The following is a 17,799-nucleotide window of genomic DNA, read 5'->3' on the forward strand; positions in this document are numbered from 1 at the left end:
GCCGTCAGATTCAATGTTCTCAAAAATGCAGATTCGACACAAAAATGCTGATTCAATGTTCTCAAAAATGCAGATTATTTTACGAGTTTGTGAGAAAGCGTCGCAAGTAGCGACGGGTTTTGAGAAACCGTCGCAAGTAGCGACGTTTTTCAATTTGCGACGGTTTACGAAAAACCGTCGCTATTTGCAAAATAATGCCGTTCATTCTGATGAATTTCTTGGCTGACATAGCAGCCAAGATTAATAATTCATGCACTAACATTGGTGCATGAATATTAATGGGTGTTAATAATCACCCATTAATGCATCAATGTGGGTGCCCTTACAAATTTGTAAACGGTTATTCATATTTTATTTTTATTTTTTTAATATCTTTTAATTAAACTTTCTAATTTTAATAATCATTTTAATATTTTTTAAATATTCAAAAATATTCAGAAATATTTTTTATATTTTTTATAAAATTGTAAGTTATTTTATTTAAATGAAAATAAACTATTAATTAAAGTGACAGTGTGACTCATAAATATTTGATTGGTGAGATATTTGATTGTGAAATGTGAGATATTTGTGAAATATTTGATTGATGATGTGAACTATGAGACCCACAAATATTTGGAGGAAATATATTTACTGCTGTGGATGGCCTTATGTGCTACTGCTGCACCAGAATATATTAAGAATCAAAAATCATTCCCAAAAATTTTTTGTTATACAAAATTTATATATATATAAAAGCAGAGTTTTTGTTAAAAATAGTAATTTACCGCCAAAATATCATTTCTAAAAAAGGAAAGATTTACATGAATATTGACACATGTGTACTGCAATAAATGATCACTTCAATTATTGTTTACATTGATTACATCAATTCATTTAATTCAATTTTGAATTCAATTAATTTTTATATTAATTCAAATGTAATTTATGTATTATATGTTTTTTTATTTTTTTTCTCAAATTAAAACTAAACTCTATTAAAAACATAAACTATATTAAAAATTTTACATTGATTATATCAATCAATTTAATTAAAAACTGTATAAATAAATTTAAAATACAAATGATTACAATGTTCAGTATCACTCATTAGATAAATCATTTAAAAATAAATTTTTCTATTTTAAGTAATTTCATGCCCAAATTACTTGCTAAAAAAGAAATACAATATTTCATTAGTTAATTTAATTTTTCTAAAAATAAAATTGGTTGAGTGTAAAAGTTATCACTACAACAAGGTTTTTCAATGAACATTAATTTACCATTTAATAATCATAAATTTTTATCCCAAATACATATTATTTCGAAATTACCTTAATTTGAAAGAATTAATGCATTGTAATTTTCTTCCAAAACTATATATATATTGTATATCTTGAATTGTCGTCTTAAAAATTCAAATAAGAGAGCACAAAAAAATTAAAAGAGATATATTCAAAAGAGTTTCAAATGGACGTTAAATTACTTTCAATAAACATGTATATTACCTTCAATAATCAGAAATGTTTGACACTCAATGCATGCAATTCGAGATTTCCATAATTTGAAAGAGTCACGTTAATGTATGGTATAATTTTGTTAAAAGCATACAATGTATAATTTTTGTCCCTTGAGATGTCTTATTTGAATTTTAAATTATAAATAATGCAATATTGCATATTATATTAGAAGTCAATTTTACTCTATTTATCTTACTAAATTTATCTACTCCAAAATTGAATTCTGAAATGGCTCCTCTTTTCAGCACCATATATGGGTTGAATCCTTCCAAGATGTAATGTTCGTTTAAATTTAGATTTTTTCGTTGCTATGAACTACCTACATATGGAAACAACGAGAACAACGAGACATTAAGTTTGAAATCTGTCTTTCATGTTCGAGAAATAAAAAAATATTATTCATCTATTTGTACAAAATTTTAGTTATCACGTATTACTAATGTGACAATTTTCTTCTATATTACAAAGTTCACGGATACATGATAGTATAAAATTTCCCGTAATGGAAGTGATTAAACCAATTCTAAAGAAAGTAAGCATTTTATTAGAAGACACGTTATAAATTTTATTGACATTGTTTTGGAATACATAATAAATGTGAATTAAATAATTTTTCTGATTTATGCATTATTTACTTAGAATCACATGTTTCATTTTTCTTTCAGAATAATACGCTGTTGTGTATATTATGAAGAGATTTTGTAAATAAAATCACAATCCATTTGGATAAAGATATTGATGAAACAATTATTGTTATCATTCAAATATGTTGAACACATGTCGTGTCACAAAATTGTTTGTGAATGTGGATTTAGACGAAATTACTGAATTTTTAAAAAATTATTTCTCATTAATTTTATTGAATGTGATTTAAAAATATTTTTTATCACATGTTAAAAAATAATAATATATAACTTCTCGAAAGTTAAAGCATTAAATATGTATTAAGGTTGGTGGCCGACATCAATACACTAAACACGATAAACATCATGTCATTGTCTTAGACTAACACAATCTAAAATTTTGATATATGATAGTGATTATTAGTCAAAAAAATTAATCGATATGTGTTGTATTTAAGAAATTTTTTAAAAATAAACGAAAAATAGTTTTTATTTTTATTTTTTTAATTATATTATTTTTTCAATTTAAATATCTATTCATTTTTCACTAATTTTTAATAATATCATCTTGTGCATCGCACGGATTAAATACTAGGAATACATAATCTACAAGTATTCGCATTGAAAATGAGAAAAACCTAAAATATTAATCCTTAAATTTTATTATTAAATTATATTTAGACTCTGAATATTTTAATTGAACACTTCTCATCTCATAAGTCATAACTTTCAAAAATATTATATAATTAGTTATTATCGTTAATTTTATGTTAAAATTAATGGTTAAAATTAGTGATCAAAATATTACGTTAAAATATTTAGAGACCCAAAAATTATGACAAGGATATTGGGAGTAGAAGAAAAAGTCCACAACATTAATCAATTTATTTTTGTAATACTTTAATTATGAAAATATTTTTTAAATTTTAAGTTAATACATAAATATAAACATTACGTATATGCACACACACATATAGATAATAAATAGTAAGAAAATTAATTTAAAATCAAATATAATAATTATATCCTTATTATTTATTCTATATATAAAAAACAATTTTTTATTTTTTGTATAATAACAAAGTATAAAGATAAATTTTATTTCAAAAATAAGCTTTATTACTTGTTTAAAAAATAATTAAATTCTAATAAAAAAATTGATAATTTTTAATGAGTTTCAGAAATTTAATACCCTTATTGTAAATAATAATAATCTTTTTTTATATTAAAGAAAAAGATTTAAAAAATTTTAATCTCTCTATATTTCAAAAACTATTTGTTACATGAGCTTTTAAATGTGAATTATAAAATTATCAAACATTTTTACTTAATATACATATGACAAAAATTAAAAATAAAATAAATAGATTCACTTTAAAAATATGGACTCATTCACATAGTTACCACAGTATTTTATTTTTAAACTTTAAAAAAATATCACAAAATCAGTTATTTACGTTTAATCATGAAATTAATAGTGACATTATTAGGTAACATTTCTTTAAAAATTAAAGAACCACGATTTGAAATATTTAATAACAAAAAACGTTTTATTATTAGTATATTATTTTATTTGAATGAAAAATAGTAATCTTTTTCAAAAAAAAAAAATAGTGTAGAAAATGCCGAGACATAAGCAAGGAGGTATATTGGCTACTGGCTAGCGGGGTTTCCAGGAGAAATAAAGATGAAACAATTTGCCTGCAACAAATGTTTGCTATGGCGGCCCCCTACAAGAACCTGCTCACATTTTTCACTCTTCTGGTCGCATTCATTGTCTTCTGACTTTTCCGAGAGAGGGAAAGTTAGGACAGGATTTACCATTGCATGGGACACGTAGAGTTTATTACAAGTAAATTTCGAACTCGAGACCTCGTTTTAAATTTGAAACTTAGTTCCGGCTTTGAAGAGCATGCTTCCACAATTCTAGAAAATTTTGAACCACACATGAAATTGTTGTAAAAGAAAATTCCATAAATAATCCTCTAATATTTACACACTTCATTCGTGCTCTATGTTACATGCATTGATATGTAAAAGCTCCAATAAGTTTATCTTGAAAGTTTATGTACAAAAGGAGCATCATCGACGGATCTTCAACTTCGGAGCACCAGCAAGATTTAAAAAAACTCAAGATCTCCCAAAACTCGGAGGTTCACAAAAGTACGCGGTAACAGCCTTCAACCTGTCGTTTAAGAAATTCTTTTCCACCTAAAATTAATAGATTTAGGTATCAGAAATGTGCGGACATGGAAGGAGAAGTCGAGTGAGTGGTTTCTTTAACAAGTTAATTGAGAGCATAAGAAGGCAGGTTCTACATTTGACCCTAACAGAAGGGAATGAATCCTCGACAAAAAGCAACATATTTCTTTCAGATAAAAGCTACTAACCTCCATATTCCTCAGTTGAAAAAATGTATACAAAGAAGATGAAATGAAATGCAATTAAGGGGACCGTAAAATACCTCTAAAGACCACGGAGGGGTTGCAGCTAAAGACAACTCTGCTAATTGGTTGATATCTATATTTCTAGGGAGGAACATGACAATCTTGGGAGCAATTCTCTTTCCAACATCAAAAAGAAATTTCCTGACATAAATAAGAGAAGCATAAAATTAGCATCTCAGAACAACTAACAAAAGCGCACACACACAAATAGCAAAAAGTAAGTAATACCCATCCTTTGGCTTCAGCATGGTATTGATGTCAAACTTCTTCACTCGGGTATAATCAGGACCTCCCCAAGGTGGTGACATGAAGACCGTGTCTGCCTGAAAAAGAAAGTCAAATCGATGATATGAATAGAAAAATGTGTGGCCACAAACAAATGGAAGCACTGTTGTAACCACATTTTTTAGGCCAGAGTCTTGTGTCTACTGCCGCCCATTTTCTAAGTAATTGTACATGGAGGATGCCCTAATTTCAAAAATCAAAAGCCTTAATTGAGTTACAAACAGAAAACATGTGGATGGGTTATTCCAACTTCTATATTACATGCATTTAATTAACAAAATGCAACAGTAAATGTGCATTCAGATTTTCAGCTATATCAGCTCATCTATCTTGTTTAAAAGCATGAGCCTAAGGCTCTCATACATGGCAAGTAGCAGTACTCAATACAAGATTCAATACAAGCACATAGAAAAAAATAACATGTAAAATGTTATGAATCAGTCTCTCTGAAGATTCAGAATTTCCTTGCCTTCAATTTAGGAGCCAAAGAAAAGGAGTCACCCCTTACAAAATCTATCTTGTCCTCAACTCCATATAACCTAGCATTATGCATCGCAAAGTCGATCTTATTTGGATCGATATCAATGGCGATGACATGTTTACTCCTGTAACGAACCAAGTATAATATCTTGATCAATGTATAAAAATTAAACTTGCCAGTAGAAATTATTCATGTGAATATCGAATTCCCCAAAACTATGCATGAAAAATACATAGTTATTTACCCATGTGAGAAAAGAAAATGCATGATTATTGAATCCATGGCTATGACAACTTGGAGTATTGATGAGAATTATAACAAAGTAGAAAATTAAGGTGTGGCTCACCGTTGAGCAAATTGAATAGCATTCCCACCAACTCCAGTGAAAAAATCGATGATTGAACCACTGCCACAACGTATTGCATGATGCTTGGCTAGGGGCTCTGGAGTAACAGAAAACCATCCTTCTTCATCCATTTTAATACCATCATCAAATCTGGAGAACAACACATATCTTTGACACCAGTATTTGCTTATACTGGGAGCAGCTTCTAGCAGAACTCCTTGGAGGTCTAACAAAAAAGCCAAGAATCAAGTCAAAGCTGTATTAATATCCGCAACAAAGTCAAATTAGTAAATGTTTTAAATACCACCCAATTTTGATTGGAAAGGAAGGAAAAAAAACCAAAATTACATGTATTTCAATCCCATCACCTAAAACAACTTCAACCCTTTCTAGTGTACATGTTTACAAAAAGGAGGTGTATTATGTTGCCAACTTGCACAATGTCAAACATTACGAAGCTTAAATATTGAAGTAGTAAATTGTATCTAAAAATGCTATAATGCAACAATAGACAAGGAATGTAACCATGGGAAACATTTGGAAAATGCGTTACTTATTGATTTAGAGAGTAACAAACTGATTACCTCTAAAAAAATAAAAATAAAAATAGCAAGCTTGAATGACAAAATGTTAGCAACTATAAGACCATCTCCTGCCCATTGCACCATCTTAGTGCATGTTTTGCATCAAATTAGTGCAATTTCCGCACCAAACAAAATAATTATCTCCCATACACCTACTTCAAACTTCACTTTGAAATAAACATTCATATTCCATTTATATAATTATAAATTTATTAACAAATTTACATATTAAAATTATGTTTAGGTAATTTATATAATTAATTGAAATCATTTAAATAATTAATTTATTTTAATTCAGTAAATAATTTACTTATTTTAAAATATTAAATTGATATCAAAAATAAAAAGTGACTTTAAATTAAATATCAGATAGTATATACAATTTTAATTAATTTTAGCAGGGCCAAAACGACACCTGGTTCGAAATACTCTATGCCAGACTTCAGTAACTCCAAATGGACGATAGCTAAGGCTGATGATATTTACCAAGAAAAAACATATTATTGACAGACAATATTTGAAACCCACTGTTCATAACTAGCAGGATAATACATCACAAACACCCACACTGTACAACATATCCAAGAGGAGGAAGACAATCACCATCCGAAGTGGTAATCTAAACCAAATTGGGGGAAGGACTAGATAGTCATGAAGACAATAACATTGAAGTAAGAGTTACCACATGGAACATTTATTCAGAAATATGGTGAAGCAAAAAGAGTTCAGACCTTCATTTGAATTGGATAGTTTCCGGTCAAATTTTGTTCTCCTGACTCTCTTTTTCTTTTTGTTATTCCTAATGCTAGAAATACAATCGGACAATATCCAACATCCTGCAGATTGATCAAATTGTAGGCTCGATAATTTATCATCTCTCAATTCTTTAGAGAAGTAGAGGTCAGGTTGTAAATAACAAGTCTCTTGCAAATCATCAAATTTTCTGCTTTCCAATTTTTCATCATCAATTTCAGCAATTTCAACCAATTTATAACTGCTGTCATCAGCAGTAACAACCGGTACGTGCTCCGTTCCCATGGGAGGATCCCACGTGGTCTCCTTTGTTATGACATTATAGTAGTAGTTTCTCAAGTAAAAATCATCCCAATATGTTATCCATTCTTCAGAACCGGTTTTTTTATGATCTACAATAATATTAGTATGGGTTGTTGCAAGAAATTTTGAGCATGCTTCTAAATCTGCATCCTGCATCATCTCAATACTAAAGCCATTTGATTCGCCTTTGGTGTCATGGTCCACTACTGAAGGGATTTCGAGATTTACAGACTCCATTTCTCTCTTTAACTCGTTTAAAAAAATGGCATCATTTGATAAGCAACTTCTTGCCGAAGATCCATCCTTTAGCCCTAAACTAGCTGCCATTTTTACATTTTTGGACATTGTAGCATCACTTTCATGCAGAGAAATGTTGCTGAGTCCAGAACTGCCCAAATTATTTTCAAATCCAAGATTTGATACCTCGTCAAAAGAATCATGTTCATTGGTGATGTCGCAGGAACATGCAAATGGACTAATTGAGTCGTCTCTTTCAGCAGAGAGATTCAATAATATGTCAACGTCTGCTAAATTTCCATGGTTCTGTATTTCACTTTGGTCAAGCATCTCAGAAACATCAAATGCATCAGAAGGAGATCCATTCTCCTCGCACTCTTTTACTGAATGCAGTAAGTCATCATCAATGACTTTGGGAAGCAGCTTATTATTTTTTATTGTAGCTTTCCTTCTCCCACTTATCAATCCATTCCTCTTCTACAAGAAACAATTGAAATTTATATACCAAGAAAAGGAAATCAACAGGTATTAAGAATGGAAATGCAGCAGAGAGAGATGTTGAAGCGCGTACACCCACCAGGCAAACTTCAACAAAAAGAAGTTCAAAATCATTAGTATCTTAACACATCCCAAAACATTTTGCAGTCAAATCGTCTCCATTTTTTCAAAGGATCAAAGCATGAACCATTGTTCATATTGAGATCCAAAAAGGTTGTCATTTGTAACTGGGAATTTCTATTCCTCGGTGAAAACGGGAATTTCCAACATCATTCCGAAATTTGATCAAAATCACAGTCATTAAAGGCACACATGTATCGTGGAGCCTAGGCACTAGGCAGAAGGCACAAACCAAGATCGGTGTGTTATCAGACTAAGGCGCATAAAGAAATCATATTCAAATTACATATAAGAAGAAAATTAAGTCAAACAACATCCAATATGAATGATACAAATCATGGAATAACAATAAAGAAGTATTAATCAATTAACAAACAAATAAGAATGGCTATAACTTTGGATTTGACCTAAAATACAAAATCCTTTCAGGCGCACTTACAAAATATCTTAATCCCTTTTGGCACACCTAGCCAATGCGTGTGCCATTCACCTTGTGGGCTTTCAATAAATATGATCAGCATAACTGCTCTAAGATAAAACAATATAGCTTTTCTAGCTCAAGAAACTGACATAACTATAAATCACAAAAAAAACAAAAAAAAGTGGTATTACCGCCTTGTTAGTATGGAAAGATAATGGAAGCCCTAAACCACTCAGTTGTTCGGCTAGTTCAACATTTTCAGTTGCCAAGCTAAACCCTGAGATCCCAAAAGAACTCCAAACATTAAACAACAATCATCCACCCTAAATCCAAATACAACACCGTCAACCTGTAAAAACTTCAACAAATTTACACTTATAAACAATAAAACAATAAATGAATCTTACCATTGATTCTCGCGGCGTCAATCTTTGCACTGACATAATCAACGTCATTAGACTTCTGCAGTTCCAAAAAAATAAAAAATTGTACAATATAAATCACAGAATGCACGTAAAACATAAATTAAACTAAGATTACATTTTTCTAAACTATTGCAGCCCCAAAAATGGAACAAAAGAAAATAAACTTACAATGGGCTCTAAATAATCCGATGCTTCCTGCGCTTCACTCGAGCAATAATCCCTATGTATTAAAAGTGGGACAAAACAAATTTCACAGACACAAAATCTTGAACGTGCATAGATACATCTAAAACGTGTAAAACATTAATATAAAATAAAAGAAAAACTGTTCTAACCATAAGTGAACTTCAGTTAGCTTAAACAGCGGACCGAGAGCTTTGATGGCAGCCGACTCATCCAATAAAAATCCCATAAAGCTTCGATTTTTGAAATGGGTTCTGCAAATAAATCAGTGGCGTAAAATTTATGCGAGCGTTAGGGCACTGGAATTTGGAGAAACAACAGGCTTTCCAAATCTCGAAGTCAAAATTCAGTCAACCCTGTAATATTTCGATAATTCAACGCGATCACAATGAGGAAGCCAAAACGTTGTCGTTTAAAAACCTTCTCCTCCAAGCAAAAAAAGGTGGCTATCTACGATTTCTTTTTTACTTTTTAATATTTTAAAAATTACAAACACGTCCAAAAATCTACAGAAACCTTAAAGTTTTTGTATTTTAAATAAAATAATATCCCAACGAATCTAATGATTATATTATGGGTTATAAATAAAAAAACGATCACACCAATCAATTTTAAAAATAAAATTTTCAATCTTTTCATGAGAAAATTTTATATTTTATGCTTAGATTATTGTTTTTCACTTTTAAGTATAGATCGGATTGATCTATATCACGAAAATATATCTATGAGATCATTTCACAAGATACTTATTCATAAATAATAATATCTCATTCTAATTTTATGAATCATATTGGAGTGACAAATTCCAATGTTTTTTCTTAAATCATGAACAATATCAAAAATATAAAATGTATACGATTTTGTTAGGTTAGCATGCTTATTTTTTTGCAGGATAGGTATCTTGTGAGACGGTCTCACGAATCTTTATCTGTGAGACGGGTCAACTCTACCGATATTCATAATAAAAAATAATACTCTTAGCATAAAAAGTAATATTTTTTCATGGATGATCCAAATAAGAAATCCGTCTCACAAAATACAACCCGTGAGACCGTGTCACACAAGTTTTTGTCTTTTTTGCATGATATGTTCATAATTTTTTTAAAAAAAAATCTAGTACATCTTTAAATTATATGATCGACGTATGTATGCATTGATGTACATTGTACACACACATAAAAATATGAGAAATATTTAATATTCGCAAAATGTAAAGGATATATAAATATTCACATAAAATGTGAACGACTTTTTTTTCCCAAAAAAAACAAGAAGAAAATTTACTATCATGGAATTTTATTTTATCTAAATCATACATATTGCGTACCTTTGCAGTAATCAGGATTTAAAAATTCAAAATAAAAACAAACTCTAAGCATAACGCTATTTTTTGTGAATTAAAATTTTTAAAAAAATACATAATCTTTTTAATTGGAAACCCAACTTAATTAACTCTTTTTTCTTGTGATCTTTCAAAGGAAGCAAGTATAGTTGTTACAAAAATGAAACACATCAGACATATTATTCAAAAATGTGTTCATAAACTATCAACATAGGACATAACAAGATAAACAAACTATATACAACAGGGAGAGTATGATGCTCTCAAACTGAAATTCTATGGCTTTTACAAAAGTTTACTGAAGTTGTCTACCATTGTTATCTGAAGATACAGAGTAATAAGAGCAACGTGTGTTAGTTAAGTCGGGCAGATTTCGAGCAGAAAGACTGCGTGTGAAGGAACATTCTGACGCTAAACAGAGTGTCCCTGGATATGGTTTCTTCTGATCTGTAAGCAGAAACATGTCATTATAGGCTATTTACGTCGAGCTATATTCTTGATTTATATCTTGGTCATGAATATGATGCATTGTTTACCATGGACCTGTACACGTCCTTCGCAAGCATCGCCTCTTTGTGCCGTTCTTCTGGTGTTTCGTCATCTCCAACACCTATGACATAGAAATTGAATTGAAATAACAATAAATTTACATTGGATGTTGTTAGGTACGAAGAATATAGATGTTAAGTACCTGATTCTTCTGTATTTCAACCATGTCTGCCTGCAGGTTGCAAGACCAGAGTGTAAATATAGAAAAGGAAAACATAATATTAGCATATGCAAAAGGAAAGAAAGCACATAAACAAGTACCTGTTTCTTCTGCAATTCTTGGTTTTCCTCTTTAAGTTTAGCAACTTCTGCTTCCAACTCCGTAGTGTACGCCTTCAAAGATTAAAAAAAATGAATTTACTCATGGAAATTCGATCTAAGCCCGAACAAAATTTAGATTTACTTTCGATAAAGTCACACGAACTGTTTACCTGCTTTCGAGCCCGTGATCTAGCAGCCGACTCCCTGTTCTTAATCATTCTCCTATGCCTCCTTTCGACGATCTTCTCAACAGCAGCTACTTTTCTCCCTCGTAAACCACCATTGAACATGTAAGGGACCGGTGTAACCGAAGAGTTATCTCTGTTAACCTTCGTGAACCCCTCTGTTGGAACTGCTGGAGACCCAGTCTCGACGCTGACACTGTTTGGTCCTACTCCTAAACCGAGTATCCCCATTCCTCCACCCTGTAATGTCGTATTTTGGACCATAGTATTATTCATCGATGGATCAGTTATCCCCATAAATCCTGCACCGATTCCCGGACTATTCATCTGACTATTACTCGGAACCGCCATTGGAGCAGTATATACCATGGCAGGTTGCTTCGGAAGTAACTGTTGCTGCTGATTCCCAAACTCATATGCAGGAGATCTTACACCGTTTACACGCAATGGTAAGTTACCAGATTGAGTAACAATCTGGATACTACTTTCACCAATCCCACCACCTCCCATCAATCCTCCACCCCCATCAGCAGCCTGCTGATACCCAAACCCGAATTCCAAATTACTCGAGAGGGGTGGTGTCAAATCATTAAGTGACACAATAATGTTTGCATTCCCATCCAATCGTGAGCCTGTCTCTTCTCTCACAGCTCCGGCCCTCGTCAAGAATTCCTCTAGTGTCATCTGCCCGAGAGTTGGCTGCCTCTGAGACATACTAAAACCACTGATGCCGCCGCTCAGGTCCGTGGCCCCAATATACTCTTTCGACATATCCTTCCAAACCTCATCGACTGTCTTTAAGCTTAGCGTTCGAGGGAGAATCAATGATCCCTGCCTATGCAAAGAACCGCCCATTTCTTGGCCACCAGTATTAAGACCACTAGTGGGTCCAATGTTCTGATTTTCCTCGGCACTCCATATGTTTTTTAGCAACTCATCCATGTTCATTGACCCAAAATCTTTGCCATTTGCTCCTACTGCACTTTGGAACTCGTCAAAAGTTAGCGAATAGACCGAGGACTGTCGTGTTAATGGAAAACTAAACCCTCCACCTCCGTCTACATCCATCGGCATATGTTCAAAATTCTTGAAATTTAAGTTACTACCCATTTCAAGGCAAATCCAAACCCCTTTGTTGTACACAATTAGCAAATTCAGACCCTTAACTCTCTCTCTCTCTCTCTCTCTGCATAAACACCGAGAAATGCATGTAAAAAAGTGAACATTTACTCAGACAATGACTCCTACAGTTACCATAATAAAAAAATATGACCGCGGGAAAAAATAAAATTACTGAGCTAAAACCATCACCGATCCTTCGACCACAAAACCAAAGTCCAGTCAATCATCCATTATATTTTTCCAAGAACACTGAATCTATACCACAACTATTCACTTCACAGCAAACAACATGAAATAGTAAAGCACACGATCTCCGTACATAAATCGCATGCAAAACAAAGTCTTTACACATAAGCAACTGACTTCCAAGAATCCCACCAAAAATTTCCCCAAAAGAAAAGGAAAAGAGAAGGCTACAACCAAAATCACAAAGTAAAAACCACCAAGCCCACATGCATCGATCATCCTTCGAATTACAAACCAAGAGCATAATTCCTAAAAAAAGCTCAAATAAAGGCCAAAACATATACAGGAAACTACGCAAGAGCTTCAATCATTGGGCCATATTTACGTCCTAAATCCTAATTAACAGAAAAATACAAATTTAACCATAATGCAAAGTACATAGACAGTATAACGCAAGAAAGATACGTTATTCTTACCAGAAAAACTGAAACAATTTACCAGATCTTCTGTTTCGCTGTCCTGCTTCAACTTGCCTTGGCTTGGGCCTTCTTTTTTTTCCCCAAATAGGGATAAAGCAATGCAGAGAATAATAAAATAATTGCCATGCGGGGCCCATTGGGCAGGAACCGTGGACCAATAATACTTAAGTAGTCGGGTTGAATGACCTCTCAAATGAATGAGAATCGGCGAAGTGGGTTCATCCCAACCGTCCACGTATCATTCAATCAACTGTCGGATTTTTTGTTAGTTGTTTGTCTTACTTTTGTCCTTTTGTGCTTCGAGTGTGGCCCCATGACACAATCTTATTGAGAAATTTCTCAAACTTTTGGTGATGATATTCACACTATCCATCTGATTTACATGAATTACGCCCGTGGTCTTGAGTTCGAGATTCAATTATAAATATTTTAGATAAAATTATTTTTTCCCATAGATTTATAAGATGTTATTTAATGTAGTTTAATTTGATTGATTTTGGATATATAACAGTTAAATATGTCAGATTAATAAAAGAGTAGGTCTCTTGTGAGACGGTCTCACGAAACTTTATCTGTGAGACGGGTCAATTTTACCGATATTCAAAATAAAAAGTAATACACTTATCATAAAAAGTTATATTTTTTTATGGATGACTTAAATAAGATATTTATTTTATAAAATACGACCCGTGAGACCGTCTCATACAAGTTTTTGTCTTAATTAAAAATGAGAAGGTAACTAATTTACAGTGTTTGTTGTTAAATTAATATTCCAGAAAATTGAATATATACTGTATTATATATATATATATATATATATATATATATATATATATATATATATATATATAGACACACACACGTGTGTGGGTGTCTGTGGAGGTTGACGATAGGCGATGTTAGCCTCTAATTGCTCCACAGTGTAAAGTTTCATTAATTTGGTAAGGAGCAATCTACATAAATGTAGTTGTAATCGTGGCAAATGTTATGTTTTTCAACAAACTGTTTTTCAAAAACTTAAATATTTCGTAAATTTTCCAGTAATTTTCATTTCGGGAATTCGATATATTTTAATTTTTATATATAATAAGATTACGTTTGGAAACACAAATATATGTGCATGTTTTGCCCTATAAAAAATGGAAAAAGAATTCATTATAATTTTTTGATAATCGATTTTTGAAATTTAAATAATATAATATTTTAATTATGTAAAATGTAGATATAATGATATTAACTTAATATTTTAAACAATAGGGTTATTGTATGTGATGTTTGTTTTGTGACTATGGATGATCTAAAAACCGTCTTTATCTCTGTTTCAATGTTGTTTTTTCTAAGTGGGTATTCCATCCTCGGTTCCATATAATTAGAAAATCCTCAACTCCGACCTTGCGGATGTTAAATTCACATTTTTGTTTCAAATAGTCTAGAAATGACAATGGGACGAAGAGAGTTTCTCATCCGCACATCTTCGACCATGTGGGGATTAAATCTTCATCTTCATCTACATTGGCCATCATCACTTCAAATATCAGTTGAGTTGACCCAAAAAGTCTTCAAATTTACTTAACGATATTGATACAATAATCTCATATATATATATAAATATTAATATTACTTAAACAATATTACTTAACCATATTGATACAATAATTGTTACGAAAAGTTATTATAATAATAATAATAATTATTATTATTATTATTATTATTATTATTATTATCGAGACGAATTCGGGAATGAAGATAACATCTTTATATCATCTCCTAATTTGCAGCAAGGATTTGAAATATCTCATAACGGAATCCATACCTAAAAACCAATCTCCGAACGTGCTCCGTTTCGGGTTTTCCTGAAGAACTCCAACGTGCGAGAAAAATTATCATCTTTGTTTGTGACTAATATAGTTACTAAAAGACGTTCGTACTTAATCAATACTTTAAGTCGTCATTTTGATACGAATGATAATATATTAAATAATAATATCATTAATCACCAAATGACACGAATGATAATATATTAAATAATAATATCATTAATCACCCAACATTTTGATTTTTTAACATATTAATAAAATAATGCATCATTCTATTAATCATTTATAGATGAACTTATGGTCAGTGAAACCACTATTTTTTGTAAAAAAATAAAAATAATAATAACCCTCTCCTATGTATTTTTTTTTATAACAACAGTGAAACTCACAATGCTATCATTCGATTTACAATGAGTAAATTATGGAGCTAACGTAATAGTCTTACAAATCACACTAACCATGTCAACTTTACTGAAATGAGAAAGTGTTGGTAGGAAGAATTGAACTCATGATAATTAATTAAGAATTCACCAACTTCACAAACTCAGACACCGCTCGTATCTCTCATATGTATTTAAATATACGACAGAAGTTTATTTAAGAAAAAAATGGCACACAATAGATCCTTTTAAAGTAATATCCAATATAATATATAATCCTCATGTTATACGTATATATGTGTATGTATTAATTTATCGATAATATATAGATGACATTTATAGAATTTTATTCAAATTTTGAGCAAAATAAAAATATTTAATAATTAATATCTTATCATTCAAAACGTATATCAATTAAAAAATAATTTTAATTTTTGTCCTTAGGTGGTTTTACTTTGACAGAACCGTCGAACAGTTCCACTTCCCTCACACATAGAATAATAATTTCTTGTGGTGACTAATCCCAAGTGGTGCGTCGTGAAGTTTCAAGCATTAATTCAAGGCAACGCACGTGATTGAGTATTATTAAAAATTAAGTTAATATATTATCTTACGACATATGATTTATGATAGTTTCTAGGGCCCTAAAATTATGAAATTTTTACGACAATCAGAGAAAAAACGAGTCCAAATCTACAGAGAAAATTACAAGAATCATTGAAAGTTGCGATTCTTACCTTGCTTCTTGTTCTTTGGTAGCTAGGCTTCGATTCATGCAAGATTGGTCTATCAAACATCTCTTGTAATTCTTGATAAAAGTACATTATATATTGCATGACTTAGTTTTTATCGTTTTATCAAAAATATATTATTAGGAACGGTGTAATTCAAAACTTTTAAACTATACAACAACTCAAACATCATGTTTCGATTGTTTTCCTCTCACAGACAATTATTACACTCTAACATGTATCAAATTATCCAGATATTTATATCAAATTTTCTTTTGGATGATGTAAGAACCATCATCCATTACCTTTCGGTACGCATTGAGGAAACATTAGGACTAACACGGTATCTTACGAATTACGTCATTAAGATAAATCGAACTGGAAAAACCATGTGTAACAGGCTCGTTCGAGAAGATGTTGGTCAGGAGAATCGAACGTATGAACATTGATCACTTACTCCACCAACTTGGATATTCTATGGAGGCAATATTTTTATCATTTAATTAAACAAAACGCGTGTATTCATTTACGAATAAAATAAAAATTAATTTAATTGTTGTTTCGCGCTCAAGATATGAAGCTAAAAAATAGTTTTGAATTTTTAAGAACTAACTGGTTGAGAATTTGTCCCTCCCTTGACCGTATAAATCAAGTTTGTCAGATCAAGCCTTGGCTAATAAGTTTAACTGCTTTTTGAAAAAGGAAAAAGTCAAAGAAAAAATTAAATAGGATATCCTTAATTTTAAAGTGATCGTATTCCGAACTTATCAAAAAAGGGGATCACAAAAATACAACAAAAATAATCATAATTTTTAATTGTTAATTAAATAATAAAATAGATTTCAAATATACTTCAAAGACTCGTCATCCAAAAGTAATATAAAAATTCGGTAAAGGTCTAAAGTAATAATTTATATTTAAAAATTATTCTAAATACTATTTATAATGTTTTTCAAATATAAATTTATATCTTCAAAATAATTAATTAACCATCTCATATGCTACCATTATTATTATTATTATTATTATTTTATTTTATATTTTTTTAAAAATAAGGTGGTCTCGGCGACATCTGGATTCATCAAACAATTTAATAACGCATGTATTCTATGTGAAATGAATTCAACCAATTGTTTACTTCTAGACACATCAAACTACTAAAATAAAGGTTAGCTGGTTGAGAAATTTTCAATCAAATTTATTTATTTTAGACGGTTGGACGGACGGACGGACGGACTAATGGACAAACGAACTTAACCAAGTTTGTATCTAATTTGACGGGGTGAGATGGGTCGATCGACCCACAAGTCACTATCAGGCGAGACGATACAAGGAAAACATAGGTCTATTTTCAAAAATGGAGAAATTAGTGGATTACTAATTCAACCTACCTATTTTAAATTTATAAGATGTAATAACCAATAGACTAACTCATTTTAACATCTCTGATTATTTCTGAAAATTTGAACTAAATAATTTTCCTATCTATGCAATATCTTAAATATATATTTTCAATAAATAAATAAATACGTATTATTTAAT

At 30.9% G+C, this 17,799-nt stretch overlaps 2 protein-coding genes across 4 annotated transcripts; both read right to left on the minus strand.

Moving 5' to 3' along the window:
* Window positions 1-4,083: 4,083 nt before the first annotated feature.
* Window positions 4,084-9,599, minus strand: LOC142551529 (uncharacterized). The gene is made up of 10 exons (XM_075660810.1): window positions 9,358-9,599; window positions 9,191-9,242; window positions 9,005-9,059; window positions 8,789-8,874; window positions 6,997-8,035; window positions 5,682-5,907; window positions 5,324-5,459; window positions 4,798-4,892; window positions 4,587-4,710; window positions 4,084-4,333 (listed from the first exon to the last, which is right to left on the minus strand). The coding sequence occupies exons 1-10, from the start codon at window positions 9,432-9,434 to the stop codon at window positions 4,253-4,255; spliced, it is 1,971 nt and encodes a 656-aa protein (XP_075516925.1). The 5' UTR covers window positions 9,435-9,599; the 3' UTR covers window positions 4,084-4,252.
* Window positions 9,600-10,724: 1,125 nt separating this feature from the next.
* LOC142551530 (ABSCISIC ACID-INSENSITIVE 5-like protein 5) lies at window positions 10,725-13,460 on the minus strand. Of its 3 annotated transcripts, XM_075660813.1 has the most exons (6): window positions 13,327-13,460; window positions 11,528-12,724; window positions 11,358-11,429; window positions 11,239-11,268; window positions 11,084-11,157; window positions 10,725-10,994 (listed from the first exon to the last, which is right to left on the minus strand). In XM_075660813.1, coding segments are annotated over exons 2-6 (1,302 nt in total). In that variant the 5' UTR covers window positions 12,653-12,724; window positions 13,327-13,460; the 3' UTR covers window positions 10,725-10,993. The 3 variants fall into 3 exon arrangements, with proteins under 3 accessions (XP_075516928.1, XP_075516926.1, XP_075516927.1); XM_075660811.1 differs by having other exon boundaries at window positions 10,725-11,157; window positions 11,528-12,726; window positions 13,327-13,419; XM_075660812.1 differs by having other exon boundaries at window positions 10,725-11,157; window positions 11,528-12,722; window positions 13,327-13,402.
* Window positions 13,461-17,799: the final 4,339 nt, after the last annotated feature.

This window comes from Primulina tabacum, chromosome 7, assembly GCF_025594145.1.
Source record: "Primulina tabacum isolate GXHZ01 chromosome 7, ASM2559414v2, whole genome shotgun sequence".
NCBI lineage: Eukaryota > Viridiplantae > Streptophyta > Magnoliopsida > Lamiales > Gesneriaceae > Primulina > Primulina tabacum.